We start from the raw sequence: 20,146 nt of genomic DNA on the forward strand, positions 1-20,146 counted from the left end.
TAATCTTTGGCCTAATTTATTTGTTTGTAACCCCGCAACCCATTGTGAGGCTGCAAATAACTTTGTCGCGCGTTTTTAATATCGCGGTTTGCCGTTAAAGCCAGCGGACCGGAGGTCGTCAAAGTGTAATGTGTCCTACCTAACGCGGCGCAAATGTGATTTACTATTTATTTGGCGAGATTTACAACTTACGAACGCAGGTCCTAGGCAACGCGCTCAAATATTAGACTTTCTCTGTGCAAAGCATCCCTGGAAATAGATTGCCAGTTGATGTCCCTATTGGTAAGCTGTGGAGAGGTTATTGGCTGATTGCTTAGATACATTAAGGCGGCACATGGAACAAACTTGGCAAGGAAAACAAGGTAACGACAAACAAAAGAGAAGCAATTTATCCTACTGGAGCGTCCCAGAAATATTGCGCGCTGTCAATTTGGAAGGTAGTGGATTTGTCTCTTTTATGTATACTTTAGTTGTTATTTTGTCATTACCTCATATGTTTTAACAGTTAGTATAAAAAATGGTTTTGTAAAAACTGTTAACCTCTATGTTAAACTACGGCGACAGAATTGATGTCAAGTTGCCTATTTTACAAAACAAAAGTTTGTTGCCTAACAGTTTGTAATTGTCGGATAAGATTTTATTCATTTCCAACATGGTGGTAGAACAAATGACTGTAAAGAGATGCATAGAAAAGGCAACTCAAAAGAACTATTTACATTCGTCATAGCATAGAGTAACCAATATTTCATATTTCGGCGATAAAGAAACGAGAAATACATTGGATCTTGTACGAACAATACCAAGCCAGTTATTTTGCGTGGTGATACCTGTCATTATAGACTTAGACGCTATGACCTTTCGACCACTTTCAGCAGGTGGCTGTCATGGCGATATATTATGGGCGTTAAAGGATTTTTTCTACTAATTTTATAAGCCAACTACTGTAGTTGTCAGTCGAAAAACAACGCTATTTTTTTCCATTACGAAAATGCTATTGATGTTTATTGATAACAAATAAGCTAACGATTTTCGACAAAATAACACCCCTGCACGTCAAGTTGGCTGATCCATACACTTGCAAATCAGAAAAGTTCGTACAATAAAGGTAACATTTTACGCTGTATGAAGAATCACAATAAAAAGGATAGTATATAATTTGTTACCTTTGTCCTTTGAAATTGGGGTCATTAGCGACAAAGGTAGCGTGATCGATGTGCAAAAAATGCCGTTTCTCCTTTATGGAACCAAATATACACGACGTCAGAATATGACTAACATAGCAATATTGCAACAATCGTTGGAGAATTGTTTTGTGGGATGAAGACAATATTAGCTAGCTGTGTATATATTTAATGAAAAAGTGCATTTTATTAAAATGGTTATTGCTTCTAAAATTATCCTTTAGCCTTCGAATGACAAGGCCATGGGCAAGGCTAACATACAATTGCATCACTTCGTACCAAATAAACTCGTTAGGTTATAGTTTCGTTTGATTACAAAACTAAAAGAGCGAAACTTAATAATGATTCGGGACCAACACACGGGGTCCTGGCAGTATAGGCGCCTTGTAGTTTCGCATTTATCACCGCCCCCTAAGCCAATGCGGCTGGGTAAACAGGGATGAGCGAAAGATTGCGCTATGGAGAGCGATGGCCTGGCGTTTGTGCTTTTCTAGTTTGATACCGGTGTAATGCGGACAAGTGTTTGCTCGTCCGTACAAGTGTAAATCAGATGTCTGTGTAAACTTCACATCTCGTCTTGTAAGGCGAGTTTGCGGTCAGTACCACGGGCGCGCCGCTATATAGCGGTTTAAATCGCATGCGTTGGCCAAAGTTGGTGGCTGTTTAAACTGAAAAGCTGACTCGATGTGAATATGTGGTAAATGGGATTTTGGCGTTCAGTTTAGATCTGAAATCAGCTCAGTATCCTCAGTATCTATTGCAAACTTCGATAACAATTAAGGAAAGCAGCTAGCCTAAATGCCGATTAGGTATACTTGTAATACCAACTAAAAATAATCATCGGTATAATTAAACAAAATGCCCCTCAAGATTTATTGGCACCCCTAAAGAGATACACCACGACATTTTACTGATATTAAGTTTTGTCTTAAAGTGAATAGTTGTGTTTACGTTATTTCCAAATGTGTCTCTCAGTTAATGTTCCCCATAAAATCAAGGGTAGTGTTTGCGAAACGAAAGTGGTATTTTTCTATACTGTGGTAGGCTATGCGCCAATCCTAAATCCAAAATCGCCAATCGATGAATGACTGCATCGTAGCAACGGCTCTTCGGAAACAAAACGAATCCCAGTGTTTCGGCGCCACAGCAGAGTATGTAAGGGAAATTATTTGCGACCAAGTTGACCGAACGGTCATATGTCGCTGGGACAAACAAACCGAGAGATAAAGATGTGGCCCCACCCAGTCACTAAACCCTTTATCTCCACACAAATCAGTCGCGACCTGTATAGGAAGCAGCAGTGATCAATTAAGGAGAATATGCTAGTTTTGTTTGACTTGCCGTGCAGTGAAAAGGTCGTTCAACAAGGGTTTATCTTCTTTCAACCGTTGGCAGATATGCCTAATGTTTGACTTTGCGTTGATAAGGGTAAAAAATGATTCGACCGTTGAAAAATCGTTTTATTTGGATTTTTAAACCAATTAACAAAACTAGATTAGCAGTTTGCAAAGTGCCCACTTGTTAATTTATTTAACACTGGTCACGTATTTAGGCTTTTTACGACAGCGTTTCTCTGTTTGACCGTTGAATATTTTTTCCAGTCATTTATGTCTATCGATTGATTTTAGTACTATCGCCACAAGCGACTTTTGTCTGTTTTCGGCGACATTAAAATTTATCTGTTGGTATTCAGTGACGTCATGTCAAATAACTTACTGTGTCATGCGTCATTTGGACAGGACCTGTCTTGTTTGGACAGATGTCTATACATACGAATAATCTGGAGAATTTTGTCAATGTTGTTCCTTTATGGGCGATGCAGTATAATCGGCCTGTGAACAGGTAGACAAATGTATATCACTGTTGCCAAACAAATATTATCGTCACGGCAGCCAAGGGTTTCAGGTTATATCTTAAACGGAAGGCAATTTATATTGAACCCTGTTCAACTGTAAACTATTCCTCAAAGGGTTTTGCTAGTTTATGACGAATCACTTCAAGGTTTAGCTGTAATTGTTTAATAAGCTACTTTAATTGCTATTAGAAATGTACGATATATAGCCTTATAGATTTTAATATTTTCGATTATAACTGTGCAAGCTTGTTATCGCTTTTAATATACTCTGTTTGGTCAGATGATAGTCTGCATACGATAAACACTAATAAGTGAAGTATGGAAAAATAATTATGACCCGATATATAGTTGTTCGTCAATTTTTGTTATGTTAAATGTCCAGTTTGTTTTGCTAAGTAGCTTAAGATTTATCTAGATTCGATTACGATTCTTCGTGTCCGAGTTGTCATCATTTATTAAACTGCAAATTATCGAACAGCCCTATGTAACAACTGTTGCGATTATTGACCGTAACGCCTTCAATCTCTAATTCAGAAAATATAAAATTAAGTGACAGTGTTCGTGACTTAAAACTTTGCGTCGTCAACTCAATTGCCGCAGATAAAGCGATTGGCTTGGAAGCGCCAAGGGAGGCAGATATGAAGCAGCTCAGCAGCGACCCACCCCTAAGTGCCCGAATCGAAGACTTGTACGGCTCCAAGCAGGTCCAGCCGGCCTGCAACCCCAAGACCAGGGTGGCCACTGGTCAGTTCGTCGACTGGGGCACCAAGCTCTATCAGTTGCAGCTTGAGCTCTCCTACAAGGACAACGAGATGGAAGTGCTGCGCAAGAAGGTGCAGAAGTACTCGGAGGAGCTGTATCCAGACGGTGATCAGTCGAAGGCAAGTGGTTGAACATCTTGTTAGGATATAAACTTTTTGTATTTTAGAACGCTAAGTATAGCCTAAGAGGAAAAAACTGTTCGTGTCTCCGATGATATAAAAGTTACAAAGTAGCTCTAAGAAATATAAACCCCCAAAAATGTGTATATATGACCGCCAGAAATTAGAACGGTGATTTTTTTAAACATCATGTTTTGTTCGTTACACTTTTTTTAATTTTTAACCTAATATAAGTTTGATTTATTTTACCTGATGCCTCATCGTCATGGACAGATGTAGGGCATTGACCTATATATGTATGCATTCAAACCAGAAACTGCTCAAAACAGCATAAAAGCCCTAAACTGGTAGATTAATGTACTAAAACGATAAATTAATTAATGCTAATGCTTGAATACGATTTTAATTATGGTTGTTGTAAATGGTTTTAGTCAGCCAAAAAAAACAACAACAACGGAACAAATAGCAAGTTAACATTTCTTTCATTTAATATTCGGATTAAAAATGTCACCTGTACTAAAAAAATATTTAATTAAAACACCTTAACATACGTCAAGTAATTTCTCGAAATGACGTCAAGTCAAGATATTTAAAGTTCAAGTTATTTAAACACAGTGACTTAAGTACGCTAAAAATGTCATAACAACACTGATTTTACATATAAAAGACTAAAGTGTAAGCCCGGTAAAAATGTTCACGACTGTACTATCCCAGCAGTTCGTGAGATGTTAAATTATTCAAGTGCCGCTCAGCCTCCGTAGTTAAGATGTTCGTTGGCAACTACCGTTTAGGCTACAAACTATATTCCACAGTTTTCCAGCAGAAAATAACGATTCTAAAAAAAATGAAAAATTTTATCTTAAAGTTTTATTCATACCCATATACGACTGCTTGCATAACAGTTATATTCGCCCCAATATTAAAACCGTCATCAATAAGGATACTTCAGTTTCGAACAGTATTTAAATTCCGAAGTGATTATATGAACCTGGTTTCCAATATGACCATTTTGAAATGATTCACGTCTAAATGATTTTCGTCGCTTTGTTCTCGATGCGCCAACGATACAAAGTCGTGAATTTTTAATGTTCTTCGGCAGAAGTCGGCCATTGATGTCTTTAGAAACAAGCAGCTCGCGGCTGAACGGAAATTAACGGCGGCAAAACACGAGATCCAAGCTGAAAAGAGAAGGTAATTCCTACAGATGTAGTAGCCAGCTAATTAAACGAACCGCTTTTTCGCACAATAGTCTGTTCCAGGTCTAATTGACCGTTTTCTCTCAGCCAGGAATTGGAATTGGATATTAAAACATAATTCGGTTCAGCTTCCACCTGTGCGTTGGGGGGAGTTTGATCAGTTGCTAGGGGCGCAATAACCTAACTAACGGACACTGTATAATGCAATCAATGTTTACAGCTCATAAATAATATTTTGCATCAGCAAGAACCAATTACGATTATTAATAGAACCTGTTTTTTTTGCGATATTGAAGCAATAATACGGTTTAAAGACAGTACTTTTTGTGATATAATTAAACATCCCCGAGACATACCAAAATTAATCGATAAACAAATTATTTCGACTCTGTCAAATAATCCTGTTTTATATTGACATTGCTTCTATTTGCAAAACGGTAATATCTCTAATAACCAAGAAACACGACAAGGCGTGTTGCGAAACCTGGCGCAGAGTTTATACAAATGTAGCCTATAGTTGTACTTTGTGGTCGACAGCCGACAACCTTTTCTAATTCCTTGCGACGCTGTTGTCTCATTTACAATGTGATTAATCTGGACTTTAAACCGATTTTGTTTGCTCAACAGGTCCAAGGAATTGTCGCAGGAGCTTGCCCAAGTGAAGAAGCGATATTTGGTGAGTTGGATTACCTTTATACCTCCTTACCTTTACATAGCATCTTTGATAGCGGGAAAACTGTGATAGCTTTGATATCTGGAAAAAGTAGTTAAGAAACTAATATAAATTATAACAGCCCACACAGAAAGCGTTAGTCAAACACTCTTAAAGTTTTTTTGAACTCTTAGGCTCTTCGGCGACAGAAGTTGAGCAACGACAAATCTGTGCAAACCGTCCCGGACAACAACAAATCGACGCAAATTGTCACCAAGTGAGTGAAACAGACTAAAACACAATATTTTAATATTTGCAACATAATTCCTGACGTTAAACAATAGGCAGAATAACATCCATCTAGGTAATGACGTAAGTATGACACAAGCTCAGGTGTTTGTAGATTGGTTTATTTTGTACCTTTAATGGGTAAAAACATGTGGAAACCGCTATAACGCAGCTATGGCATCATAAAAATTCGTCACAAGAATAACAATTTACTTCTATTTTCCTCCTTTTATGGCTACGCCTTTGCAATGGGTTTAATTGTTTGCATTGGGCATGACGGTCAAATTGTGCGTTTGCCATCTTCGTACGGCGTGTTTATCTAATCAGATCAAAGCGAGTCGATGACGTAAAAAATTGTGACTGGCATCATCAAACCAAACTTCGTGCCTATGGAAAGTTTTCTCTTTTCCAAACGAAAGCTTTCTCCGTCATTGTTTGCATTTCGCGCCCAGCTCTACGCAATTCCACATTGTGAACGTAATAGCTAAAACGTGCAAAATGTCTAGCAAAAATAACTGCACAACAACAATAACACCAGCTGTAAAACAATCCCGTGTTACATGCTTACGTTTGAAAAATATTTAGTGTTAATTCTTAAGTGTACACACTTACATTACTCGAAAAGTACAACAAAAGCTACATCAAATTGCTAAGGTTACTACGTGTACATGAAATTAATATCACTGGTATATGTTTTGTGTCCGGGTCAATCAACATTGTGGACATGGGCTCCCCACGGGAGGGGGGAACTTGAACCCCTATGGAATTTCAAAATACGATTATTATTATTGTTCATAAGTGTAATATGTATTACTTATGAAGGTTAAAAATATTACACATAATCCATTGATAAATTTATAAGTATGAAAATAGTGATAAATAAAATATAAAATATCATACTTTTGTCCCTCCCCCGGAAAATTTTCTGCGGGCGTCTCTGATTGCGAAGCTTATTTTATGATTTTATTTTTGCTTTTCGTGTCGCAGACCGGCGATAAAGTACCGAACCATCATGACGCAGTGCTCGGCCGCTCCCGTCCGGCCGAGGTCGTCGAACTTAGCCGCTGTGTCTTTCACAAGCATACATTCCCACGACGGAAAGGTGTGTGTTACTGTGTGAAGAGATACTATTTGGTATTGTTAGGTATGTGTCATTCGAGTGCTCTTGAATTCTTGATATGTTTAGGCATATTCTCCTTAGCTTTCTGATCAATTAAACCTAACTGTGATATGGGGATCGAAATGATTGCATAATATCAAGTAATGTCCGTCGCAAACCCGAAGTGAGTTTTTTTTTTGTAGCGTGATCGACAAATATGCAAAGGGTTAGTTGAGAGTCCTTTCTCATTTGAAAAATTAAAAATAAATTGCCATTTTTAGCAACAGCAGCAGCATCGGGCAAGGAATGATTCGGCAAAATCTGGCTCCAGTTTGGACGAGCGTGAATCAGCTTACCGGCAGATGATGACTGGTCGCCAGCAGCAAAGCCAACAGAATACGACGCAAGTTCAGCAGCAGCACGGCGGTCAGGAGCGAATCGACGCCGATGAAGCTGGAGAAGACAAGTCGCAGCATCACAACTTACAGTACGCTAGCGCCGTCACCATCAAGGACAACTCCGGGGGTGGAGGCGATCCGCTGGAAATGTCCCTGCTACAGGTCGGGTTGCGACGCTGCATTAAACTCAAATCCTTCTTATGCGATCCTAACTGTTTTAGAGAATTTGCATAGCTTTCTAACTGTTGACTATATGCGTGGCTTAACGTCAGTCTTGTAAACAAAGTCCCAGTCAAGACATTTGTAAAACAACATAAGTCCAAGCCAATCACGCCCAGTCCCAGTCCGAGTCAGTTACCCAGGTCAAGTCGTACAAATCCAACGTTAAACTATTAAACTTGGTAAACTCGTCCGATTACAAGCAAAAACTTAATAAAAAAATAACAATATCGCAGCGTATGGCAAGAAAATGTTTTAGGGTCTAAATTAAGTTAAATAACAAAAAGGTTAATAAAAACACTTTATTGCAACCAAAGTCATTTGTTCAAAATATTCAAGACGGTGACTTAAATTATTGCAACACTGCTAAACGTAGCAAACGACATTTATTTATTGTTAATTGATCTCGGATGTTTTTCGAAATAAATAAAAATTACATGTTAATATTTTCCCCCATAAGAGTGCACAACCTCCAACATCTTAATGCCAATTTATTATTGGAGAAGCCTGTTTTTGCCCAAGTCCCTTAAAACGACAGCATGATTTAAGGATGAACAAATACTCTTTCTGAGCCCAGTCCATTCGTTTCTCGCCATGTTGCTAACGTCCCAAAATTCATCACATAATCGCTTGTTTGCATTTTGATCAATATCCACCGCGACAACGTAAAAACAGCGCGATGGGCAACATACAAGTATAAATCTGTCACCCAAACAACCATCGGGGCACCACAATACCAATATACATGTTTGCTTACCCCGGTATTATTCACTGTCGGGATGCGCGTAAACCACCTGGTTGTTCGCTGCGACAAACAACTGTAACGTCAACCGTGGTCAAGCGTTAAAATTGATTAGACAAAAACATCTGTCGAGTTCCAAATTTTCCATTCTGATGCTAAAATTTAGAGTAATAAAGTCGTTGTTTAACGATCACTGCAATACTGCAAAATAAATATTTATTACTCTATTTTGACATAACATTTAGGTGAACTGTTTTTGCAGACCTTTAAAAACGGATTGTTATTTCTATTTATTTTTAAAAGCTATAAGGATTTGTTTTGCAAAATGTTTAACATGTATTTTTTTAAAGAACTTTGTGTGTGTGTATTTGTTTTACAGCTTGTTGCCAACAAAACAAATTGTCTTACAATCCGCCTATGACTGCTATCAGTCCTTAACAGATCGTCTTTACTGTACAGGAATTTAACGACGGGGGTGTGAAGACTGTTGTCCATTCGAACAAGAACTTCAAGATTTCGGAAAGTCCGATGTTGGTTAGTCGCGACGAAGGTGTCGCGGCCGGCGTAGCAATCGAAAACGTCGCTGGCGGCGACACTTTTGCCGCGAGCAGCCCGGATTGCGACAGCGGCGTATCCAGCGTTAGGTTCTCAGTCGAAACGCCGCAGCGAAACTCGCCAAATCCTCCCGGTTTCAACAAACCAAGCTACACCCAAGTAAGTCAAAAGTTGTCGTAAGATTTGTACACGTTTTTATTGCTTTTAAGATTTGTACACGTTTTTTATTGCTTCAAGTGTTTTGCCGAAGGTTATGTCTTTGATTTGTTTAGCGCAGGGGTTCTTAAACTTTTTTATCGCGCACCCCTAATTTTTTTTTTGGCTTTGCGTGGACCACAGTAGGCAAGAATTTTTCAAAAATTTCAATTTTGCCTTCATGGACCCCCTAAAACCAGTTCACGGACCCCAAGAGGTCAACGAACCTCAGTTTAAGAAGCCCTGGTTTAGCTTCTTGTTGCAGACAAAAAATCTGTTTGTTCTCCAATTGATAAGTTTTTAGATGCAACATCTAACTGTGCTGGATTATTTACAAAAATAAGCCATATGTTTTGAATTATTTAGTGTTTTGATACATATCAATTAAAATTAGTTTTCCATGCAATGTGTCATTTATTTAGTTCGCCGCGACGCACTGTGTAAAAATTTGTTCAACACTGGCCGATGCCCCCTTTTTTAAAATTACATTTTTAATGCAATATGCCATTTATTCAGTTTGCAGCGTTGCACTGGGTTAAAATTTGTTCAACACTGGCCGATGCCCCCTTTTTTAAAATTACATTTTTAATGCAATATGCCATTTATTCAGTTTGCAGCGTTGCACTGGGTTAAAATTTGTTCAACACTGACCGATACCCTTTGTTTTGTGCCGCAGATTCTTAACAGGACCAGTCCAGCGCCAGAGCCAGGGCGAACTTACGAGAGGTCGATGCCCAACTACCTCAACACAGCGGCGCAACAACAGACACCACCAAAACGGCAGCAGCACCATCGCAGTCCAATGCCCAACGGAAGGTTTAGTCCACCCAAAAGCCAAACCAGGTTCGTCGACCACGGGCACTTTGGATCCCCAAATTCGGCCTCATTCGGGCGCCCGGGCCACCCGGAACCTCGCGGCCCGGCCCTCTTGCCTTATTACTTGTTCCGGCGGGAAGCGACCGGGAACGGGCAGATTAGGAGAAGTGAGAAGCCGATATTCGTCCATACATCCGAGATCAGCTTCTCGGGATGAACACTTCATGCTGCGTTCGTTTGGATGCAATTGTATTTCTATTTTAAAAGTTCAGTATATTATATTAGTATAGATTGTCATTGTATTAAGTCCTAAATTAAGCATCATCCATGCTTAAACAGCCTAAAGTTTCACACTTCCTTATTGACTCCCAAAAAACGTGTCGTCGTTGGCTGCTGTTTTCGATATTTGACGTGAATGATTCAAAATAGGTTAAACGGAATTCGTGTAACTCGAGCCTGACAGATACCAGTAAAATATCTGAAACTCTTTAAGGGTGCTCGTATAGTTAATACTCTGATAGCATTTAATGGTTAGCAACAGGTTAGCGTTAAGAACACAGCGTTATCACAAACACTTATGTTGTCGGATTTTATACAATGATAATGCTGTATTCGTGTTTGCACATATCTTCGGGTGGTATATTGTGTTTTATAAAACTTAGTTTATTACTTCTACCGGACATTTTACTCACGCATGTTTTGCGCTAGAAATATTTTGTTCTTTTTTGTGGATAAATCCGGTGAACAGAAAACCTGCTTTATGTTTTTAATTTTCTCGGTATAAGTGACTTATGTTGTTCATCGTGTCGAATAGGCATACATTAATCTTAAGTTTTTCTTCAAAAGTGTCCACCATTTTATACTTACGCTGTGAATATCTTTTAACGATTTGTGTATAGTAGCCTTTGCTATTAATCAGTTTTTATATTTATTTTTATCGCAATCATGTGTAGTTTAATTCGCGCCTTTTATAATTGAACGCGGAATGTGACCCTTAAACGAGTTGGTTAGACATTTATGTTTGAGATAGCGTTAAAAACATATTTTTAGGATGTTTTTAGTTCATAGAGAACCATAGATTTGTTTAGGTTGTAGTTAGGGCTATAACATTAAGCCTTGATTTTTTGTTTTAGTCATCTTTAGAAATATTAGCATCGCTACACACAGGACCGTGTTGATCAAAAGCCATTTGTTTCTTTTTTGGTAGCAATATTTTAGTTCACAATCTCATGATGATATTTGATTTGGTAGTATTTAGTGGAATCCTGTTGTTTTCGCTCCGTATTTGACTCGTTATTTTTTTTTGTTTCAACATTGAATGCAAAGATCGATCAATACATTGCGGCATGTCAATGTTAAATATTTTCATTTTACGCAAATTTTGTTTTATATTAGCTATTAACTACACACCTAAACTAGGATTTAGTTGTTCATCTAACCGGAACCAATTTCCTGATGCATTCAGGACTTTTTCCGATGGATTACTGAGGTGCGTTTTGTATGTGTCACAATTTATTCTTTTCTCCGTGATTTTTCAATTTTTCTCGATCTTTTTTTTCGGTGTTTCTGTCATAAATTTCGTTTTTACATATGGAACTCTTTTTCTCACAAATATTCTTCGAGTCGTCTGCCTTGCACTTAATGTATATTTTCGTGAGATGTTTTGTGGCTGTTACAAGTTTACGTCTCGCTGCTCCATGCAATAAACAAACTGCAAATGCGTTTAGACCTGACTGAATTAATTTTGGAAATAACAAATTAGGCAAAACTGACAAATAACAACAAAGCAAACACGTTATTTTTATTATAGCCGTATAAGGAAACAGATTACAGTGGTGGATAAGCCAACAGTGGCACCGCAGGCCAAATACATCATATTGTCCAGCCAAGATTATTTTATTTCATTCTTCCATATAAGATTGTATTAGGCCTACATATATTTTCCAATGAGACATTATACTTATGTATACAATGCAAATATTGTATTTATTTTACCAAACAGTTGATATATCCATGATAAATTGCTCCCTTATAACACTTTTTCTGCTTTAATCAACATATCACACGGAGTATAATGCATAGTTACAGACCGTTGCCGAAAACCGAACCCGTTTCCAAATCCAATCAAAATGCTCAACCAATTAAAGAAGGGTGAGTTTCATTTCGATTTGCTTGCTTGCAATTTTGTTTGCAAAACTCGGCCTAACCATTAAAACATATTTTATTTACTGCAGTTAATAAGATAAACAATGGTGAGTTGTACTGTGAATGTGGTTTAATCTTGTTTTCTGTCAACATAATTTGTTTTAATAGGAAGCAAAGCGACAGACTGAGAGCACCTATAATGGAGATAGGGTTTCATTGTGGCTGAAAAGCAATTAGGCTACCCAAATAATATGAGGACAATCAGATTAAAAGAGTTTTCACGGATAAAAGGTACACATCCTAACACGTTAACCTAAAGATAACTTACTTAGGCACGGTACAACTGCGTTATAAGACTTTCAGTAGCATGAATTTCGCAAGCCTCTTCACGTAGGATTTTCTCTTTATAAAGAAAAAATAACCAATGGTGAATACAGTAATCTGATTGTTCTTCGTTCACCAAGAGAGCGTATAGTTGGATATTACCGGATCGACTCTTTCGGAGAAAGCAAATCATACAGAGAAGCAAATCAAGCAATACATGGAATACTTACAAGGCCACGTGTTCGGGAATCCTCACAGCGGCAAGCAGCGATCTTACCACCAAGGTCGTCGACGATGTGAGTGCCCTTATTATTGTTTATTTTATTATTTTACCAATTTTGTTAAAATATCATATTTTCGACTAAGAGAAAAAGGGTAAAAATTGACGTACAGCCAGTACTGCAGGTACGAACCAAGGTTCGTTCCCATTTCAATGTTATACATAGCGAGTATCACGTGATCTTTACCTCGGGGAACACAGCCAGCCTCAAATTGTTTGCAGAGTCATATGCTTGCCGGGCTAAAGGCAAAGCGTTTTAGTTGGAGAAGGTAAAGGTGACTCAGGTTATCTGCCAGCAACCACTTTTAAATACAAATTGATATGTGACGTGACTAACTCTAGCCATAATATCCCTCTCCCACTCCCTTATCTATTCATTTTCCAAGCCTCTCTTTGTTTTGTTTGCCCAACTTGGGCCGTGATAAGAAACTTTCTTTGGTTGTTCAATCTTGCAGGAAAATCGTGCTTCGGGTACTTGGAGGACGATCATACTTCGGTTATCGGCATTCGATAGACTGCTTTCGAAAATCATGCTTCATCGATTTGCTTGTGCATGCCAAGGTTGGTATTTTCATTAAAATTATTCCTTTTTGTTTTAACCAGACTAGCAATATCTTTCGTAGCCTTGACGGGTCCAAATTTAACGCTTTTTACTGACGATTTCTTGTTTGATTAGTTGAAAAACAACATTCAGATATATTGTTTTTCTCTTAATTGTATGAAAATAAAATTCCGCATTTCTGCCTAAAATTCAAAAAAAACGGGTATATAAGGTAATTGTCAGTAAGAAGTGAACAACAAAACAAAGAAATCCCTATAGGAAATTTGTAGGTATAATTGCATCAACAAGCGTACAATTTTTGTGTTCAAATAGTTTGATATAAACAACACCCCTTTAGCAGATTGGCTAAAAAAAAATCAGTCACGTGAGGTTCCTCGGTGTGCTGAGAACTGCTGCCGAATCCATCTTCACGGAGGATGTTTCTGCAATTATGCATCTTGCAATGTGCTCTTAGGCATGTAGGAGGATAGGATAAAGCAAGTATATACCTTAACAAACCTGTGATAACAATATCATAAAACTGTAAGAAATATTATGTTGCAATGTACAGGGCCCAAGTTTATTACCTCTTCCTGTGAAAAATATATACTGTTTACGAACTTTACACTTCGCGGCGAAGAACACTATGATCTGGTATCCGACAGAGATAAATGAATAAAAAATCTTTAATTGGCGTAAAAGCGAAGCAAAAAATATTGTTCTTTTGTTTTTCTTGAAAAACAAAATTAACTGTGATTCAAAAACTTTAATGTACAATATTACAGAATTGTTTGTTCCGCTTGTAAAACTTTCAACTTTTTTCAGATGGGGTACAAATGTGGCGACGTGGACTTGGTGAAAGGCGTTTTGTTGGGCGCGGTCATGGTGTCGCTTGGTTACATGACGATTGTTAATGACGTCAACACCTTTCTGAAAATTCCTTCGTTGCCAATTTGAAAAATAAATTAATTAATGCATAGTTCTGTCTATCGATATCACCATCTCCCTTGGTTATATATTCGCGTTTGTATGTTTTTGGTCTACTTATGTATATTCGTAACATATTTTACTTTGGGTAGTGGTCGACTAACCATATACAGACCATATCAGCATGCCATGGAAAATACATTTTTGTACAAATTTTTCCGTAGTTAAATATTAAAATTACTTTATGTCGTTAACGAGAATGACAAACGATGTGCTAAACGTGTTCCGCATGGCTTACGCTGTTTCAAATTAATGTTTTTTATATTTAAAGACGGGCCTCATAAATGGGTGTCGAATGAAAGCTTCTAATTAAAAGGCATACGGCGAAAAGCCAAACGGACAACAACAGTGGAATTGTTCACCCGACCCCTATCGTTTTGTCGAGCTCCTTTTCACCAAGTCGCCTGTTACGCGCCGATCCGATTACAAATTCCAAAAAGCGACCTCGGCATGGGCGGGCTTTTTTTCGTGTTTTGGGTTGCTGGGGGCAGGCGCGTGCCAGGCCTCCAGCCTTGTGTGCGACAGTGTCGAGTGCACTTGGTATGTTTTGACAGGCAACTTTACATTCGCGAAGCGCCGGCAAGTGCCTTTATCGCAACTGTTTCTTGCCGAAATAGACTCGCCCAATGGCGGCTTGTTTACGTTTGACTCTCCTGCCTTTGTTAGCTTTTCCCTTTGCGAAGGGTCGCTTTAAAATTAGGCGAAACCACACAATGCGCAGGCCTTTGTAGCTGACGTGAGCTGCTGGTGGCCTCTGCTATGTTCTATCCAGAAATTTGAACATCACGGTAAATTTTTGTGTTGCTTAAAAACGAAGGCAAGATATTCAAACGTAAACACCTCAAGATGGTAAGTACAGCTTATGTTTTGTTTCCGATTTTGCATAATATTGATGATTGAGAGCTTTGCTTGAAAGTTGGCTGGTAGAGCATCTAACTGAATATTAAACCAAAAAAACAACAACATTCGGTGAAGAAGAGTCTTGGATTTCTGTTTGTCTAGAACTTTTATCGCGGCGACGCTACGCAAGTCTTGGCAAAATATTAGAATTTATCTTGCTTAAATAGGCTCTATCTATCAGTCTACTTTATTTAAGGCATATTTTTAACCCGTTTAAGCACACTTTAAATCTCAAAAAATAATACCCAGCGGTAAAAATTTCATATACAGGTCAAACAGGCTCAACTTGGGGTGAAAAAACAACTTAACAGAATAAGTCGTAGTTCTTTAGGGGCCCATATTTCCTAGATCGCCCTACAAATTCCAGAAGAATAAAAAAGTTGTATTTGCTAAGTCTAGGTTTGGTTGAGTAAAGGAACCGTGCCTAACCCTTTTCCAAGATCAGTGACGGGTAATTACCCTCAAAACGATGGTTTTTGACAATATTTATGCTGTATTGTAACTTTCATACGTACTTAATTCCCACTTAAAAATTTTTCAAATAGGCCTATATGAGAATTCCCTAACGCATCACTGCTATTGTGCAGTGGTATGGATTTTTTAAGCTGCTCTGTACAGAACTCAAACGTTTATTAAACAAATCTAAAAAGTATTCTGAGTTAATTATACATGACAAAGTTGCACGTTTAAAAATTCCACATCTGCAGCCAGAGACCAAAAAAGCGAGCTTTTCGTGGGCAATCGAAATGGAACACCCCATGGAGCTGCAACAGTTGTCTAGGATGTCACACTACGGAACCGGAATAAAGCATGGTAAACTTATGTTGTTTAATAACTGTGCTTTAGACTTTACTATCAATATGCCTAAGGGTAAATTACAGGAGGATTCTAAACGTATAAATGGCATTCATAACGGTTTGAGACCTAAAAAGGCATTGACTATAATATTAGGCATTTATGTTTAAACGACCTGGCGAATCTTCCACACTGCCTTGGTGATAATTATCATAAAATTTTGTTATCGTTACAAAAAATTGTTTGTGAATCCTGAAACATTTGATTTAGGGCTACAAATACCAGAGTGGGATTACCAAAGCGTCGGAAACCACACAACTCCGTCTAGGCTGTTTCTTCAAAAGTGCCCGAGAAATGGATACACGTAAGATAAAAGTCTAATTAAAATCCTAATTTTCGCACTATTTCCTCCACGGGTGGTGAATATTTGTTTGAAATGTGTTTTTCGGAGCCTTGGCTTATGACATGGTGGTAAAACCAATTTCAGCAGGGGTTAAAATAGAACAATTTTCTCAACGAAACGCATGAAATATTTAGCGACGACGTCACCAAGTTGCGTCATTAGGGAACTTTATAAAACCAGTAACCTTGTGAAGCCTGAGGTCATCGGTAGATGTCGTGTCCAAGTATACAACTAAAATAGGAAACATAAAGCTTTCATCACTGAATTTCAAACTAGTTATTTTGTCATATGCAACGCTCTGACCCGCAAAGATTGTGAATTCAGGGCATAAGCCTATATATGCCGTAGGCTACTTTTGCCAACCCGTATTTCTATAATTTAAGTGTCATCGTTTCTAACATAAAATATGATTTTTAGAATGGAACTGAAAAGAGAAATGGTTGAAAATGACCGAAAGTTGAAGACAGCAATGCAAAAACACAGAATTACTATGAGCAAAGAAAGAAAATCTATGGAACAGGTTTGATGCTTAACGTTCTTGTTATTACACTGTAAGAAAAAGTAGATTAACTTTCTAAAGTATTCCAATCACACTTAACAACGTAGCCTAAAAGTAGGGGAACGATGCCGCATACTTTTGCAGTTGGCACAAACTCATCAGATGTTTTTATACAGCTGTTGAGTAAATGGCTTACAACTTGCTAAAATCATCTCGATATGTGCTCAATAGGCTACGTCTCGTTTCCTCTAAATTGAAAGAGTGACAATTTAAATCTAATAAACCTAAGCCCGAATGTATTTAGATGCGATTTCATTTGTTCGACCGAGAACATCGAGTTTCTTTAGGAGTTTAGGTTGTCTGCTTTATGACGTCACTATGTGCGACGTGATGTCGAAATACATTTTCAAGGCTCCCCCGTAACCAAAATTATTGGTTCGCCCCTGGCTAAGTTTGTTTTGCTTGTATAGGCCATGCGAAAGAACACAAAGCCGTACGTGTGTCATCGCGGGAATATTTTGTCACGCTATGGAGAGACGTTTAACAACCTTCCGTCATCATTGGGAAGGCGAAGGGTAAGCATACATCTGACATAAACTTTACCAAAATATTGTACACCTAACAATGGTTCGAGTACAAAAATATTTATCCCGCCCGCAGAGCAAAATGACCCGTGTGTAATTTCAAAAATAATTATTTAGAATAATTTTAAGTTTTATTGTTGCATAGAAAGGTATGCCTGCACAGTTAGGCTGCAGCTACACCTAATAAGAACGTTATTATATGATTTCTGTAGGTTGACATTAAAATTTGTAACTTTTTAAAGTCTAAACTAAAGTGATCGCTGTGAAGCGATCGTAAAGCTATACATCTGAAAACGCTTTTCGATATTTACTCCGTCAGGTTTACCGTTAATAAGCTAATAAATCAGAGTAGGCCTGTCAGCGTAGGGAAATCCTGTAACTTAAGTCCAAGTCAAGTCTTTTCAAATAAATAACAAGTCAAGTCCCAGTCAAGTCATAATTTGAGCAAGTCAATTTTAAGTCACGTTCTTGTCATAAAAATAAAACGGTAAACTATTATAATTGTTAAACTGAAACGATTTTGAACAATAACTGAACTAAAAAATTAGAAAAACGCAGCATGTAGCAGAAAATAGTTTTACGTGCAAAATTTTAGATAAATAGCTCAATTTTATAAAACAATTAAAGAAAAAAACACTTAATTTTAACCCAATATGTCTAAAAGACTTAAGTCAAGTTAAGTCGTTTGTCCGAAAGACTTAAGTCAAGTTAAGTCGTTTGTCCGACAGACTTAAGTCAAGTCATTTGTCCCAAATGACTTAAGTCAAGTCATTTGTCCCAAATGACTTAAGTCAAAGTCATTTGAAAACAGTGACTCAAGTTTACTTGTTGCTATAGAATTATTCTAGTTTCAAATTGCGTTTTGTGGCCTTCAGATGACTTCAGCAAGCGCATCGGTCCAGAGCGACGCCAATGTGCCGCTGACTGTGGTAGATGCCGAAACTGTGGTTTCCGAGCACTACGTGGTGTGCGGCAGATGCAAGAAGACCTTTAAGGAGAGCCACAACGCCCCGGATTCTTGCAAGTCGGTTCAGTCATGTGACATGTTTGTTGTGTCAGACAAATGCAAGTTTTTAATTGAAATCGGATAATGGTGGTTGCCCAATGGTAAAATTTGTAAAGCCTTGATCATTTTATAATCAATCTTGTAGGTTATCAACGTTTTGTAAAAACAAACATGCTTTTTAGGAGGTACCGTTTTTCTACGTGCCACCTGGAGTGCCAGAAATAGAAATAATATAGGCTACCGTTTTAATTTTGGTTTGGAAACACCCTGTCGATAACATCCAGTTGTTTTCTTCCTTATCTAATTTTTTGTTTTCCACACAGATATACAAAGTTGCACTTGCCATTTCACACTATATACACAATTTTTTGTCGTTCAGCTTCCACCTGGGCCCGATCGTCGGCGTGTTCGGCGGAATGTGCCAGAGCTGCGGGAGACTGGACTACACCAAAGGCTGCGTTCAGGACTATCACACCAGGAAGCCAAAGCGAGCCGAACCTTCAAACAAGCAAGAGAAACAGAAGACTTAAACTATGCGCCTTTTTGTGCTTTTTCTCAAAGCATTTTGCTGTGACACTTTTTCAATCTTTTTTCTTGTTTTATAGTAAAGTGTTTCCCCTCGAAACGCAAAACTGAAAAGATTTGGAAGGTTATAGCCTAATTCTTCTCTATACACTTCACCGTGGAGTCCGGCAGTGTTGTAATGACTTAAGTCAATGACTTGACTCAAGTACACTTACGTCATGTTTTCAAATGACTTGACTTAAGTCTTTCGAGCCAAATAAATTTTTGACTTTATTGAAGTCATTGTGTCGAATAACTTGGTTTACGTAAGTGTTTTCAAAATATATTTGTTTTAAATAAAACTGAGTGTAGGTCTATTTATCTAAATTTTTGCACGCAAACAATTTTCTTGCTGTATATTGCACAATGCTACAGCGTATGCGCGTTTGTGCATTTTAACCCCTTGATCAGTATAAAGTTTTCTACTTTCTAAACTTATTTTTTTTATAGGTCGGGAATTTTGTGAATCTTGTAAATGGTTTTTACAATATCGTAATACTGTTAATTTCTGCACCAATATTGCTTATTTTTTTAAGACAAAGCAATTCGAGCAAACAGAAAGTTTCAACGAAGGCGATTTACAAAAAAACTTACACGGGAGGCCGGGAGCATATGGTTAAAAACAGATGAATGTTTTAACGTTATTCTCATGTTTTATCAATTGAAGTTTAAACGTACAAAACAGATTTGGATTACCGTCGGTGTATTAAATTGAATCAAGGCTTGTGTTGTTTATGATTAGGCGTAGTCTACATTTACCAAAAAATATGTCTAGTCTTTAAATAAACTGAGCGGAATTATGCTCGCACGTTGGCCAAACATTCGCTCAAAAGGGCATAATAGAAACGTCAATATATTTGTGGTTGATGATAGAATTACATGCGTTAGTGTTATACATGTAGGCCTACATACCTGAAAAAGAAAATTACTTGCCCCGGACGTTTGGTATAACATAGATTTAGATTTTCCCTTTACTGTTATCATCATTACATCAACGAAACACTTCCAAACCATCGATGATACTACTCTTGTTTCATGTGA

At 37.8% G+C, this 20,146-nt stretch overlaps 2 protein-coding genes across 2 annotated transcripts; both read left to right on the top strand.

The window, feature by feature from the left end:
- The first annotated feature begins 334 nt into the window (after nucleotides 1-334).
- Nucleotides 335-10,294, top strand: LOC146147158 (uncharacterized). The gene is made up of 9 exons (XM_083387929.1): nucleotides 335-437; nucleotides 3,637-3,917; nucleotides 5,017-5,108; nucleotides 5,741-5,789; nucleotides 5,960-6,042; nucleotides 7,041-7,155; nucleotides 7,434-7,712; nucleotides 8,971-9,242; nucleotides 9,949-10,294. Exons 1-9 carry the CDS (start codon nucleotides 335-337, stop codon nucleotides 10,292-10,294), a joined length of 1,620 nt encoding a protein of 539 aa, XP_083244055.1.
- A 4,766-nt stretch (nucleotides 10,295-15,060) lies between these two features.
- On the top strand, nucleotides 15,061-19,344 carry LOC146147159 (uncharacterized). Its single transcript, XM_083387801.1, has 7 exons — nucleotides 15,061-15,203; nucleotides 15,962-16,067; nucleotides 16,320-16,413; nucleotides 16,870-16,972; nucleotides 17,422-17,526; nucleotides 18,411-18,559; nucleotides 18,921-19,344. Exons 1-7 carry the CDS (start codon nucleotides 15,201-15,203, stop codon nucleotides 19,069-19,071), a joined length of 711 nt encoding a protein of 236 aa, XP_083243927.1. The 5' UTR covers nucleotides 15,061-15,200; the 3' UTR covers nucleotides 19,072-19,344.
- The last annotated feature ends 802 nt before the right edge of the window (nucleotides 19,345-20,146 follow it).

This window comes from Ascidiella aspersa, chromosome 4 (assembly GCF_963924565.1).
Source record: "Ascidiella aspersa chromosome 4, kaAscAspe10.2, whole genome shotgun sequence".
In the NCBI taxonomy this organism is placed as follows: domain Eukaryota; kingdom Metazoa; phylum Chordata; class Ascidiacea; order Phlebobranchia; family Ascidiidae; genus Ascidiella; species Ascidiella aspersa.

What these genes read in the sequence shown, in the direction of transcription:
- LOC146147159 (XM_083387801.1), top strand. An exon ending in CATCATTGGGAAGGCGAAGG is followed by an intron (nt 17,527 to 18,410) that starts GTAAGCATACAT and finishes TGTGGCCTTCAG; the next exon opens with ATGACTTCAGCAAGCGCATC. An exon ending in AACGCCCCGGATTCTTGCAA is followed by an intron (nt 18,560 to 18,920) that starts GTCGGTTCAGTC and finishes TTTGTCGTTCAG; the next exon opens with CTTCCACCTGGGCCCGATCG.
- LOC146147158 (XM_083387929.1), top strand. Translation starts at nt 335, where the DNA reads ATGGAACAAACTTGGCAAGGAAAACAAGGTAACGACAAACAAAAGAGA. An exon ending in GCGCGCTGTCAATTTGGAAG is followed by an intron (nt 438 to 3,636) that starts GTAGTGGATTTG and finishes CAATTGCCGCAG; the next exon opens with ATAAAGCGATTGGCTTGGAA. An exon ending in TCGACGCAAATTGTCACCAA is followed by an intron (nt 6,043 to 7,040) that starts GTGAGTGAAACA and finishes TTCGTGTCGCAG; the next exon opens with ACCGGCGATAAAGTACCGAA.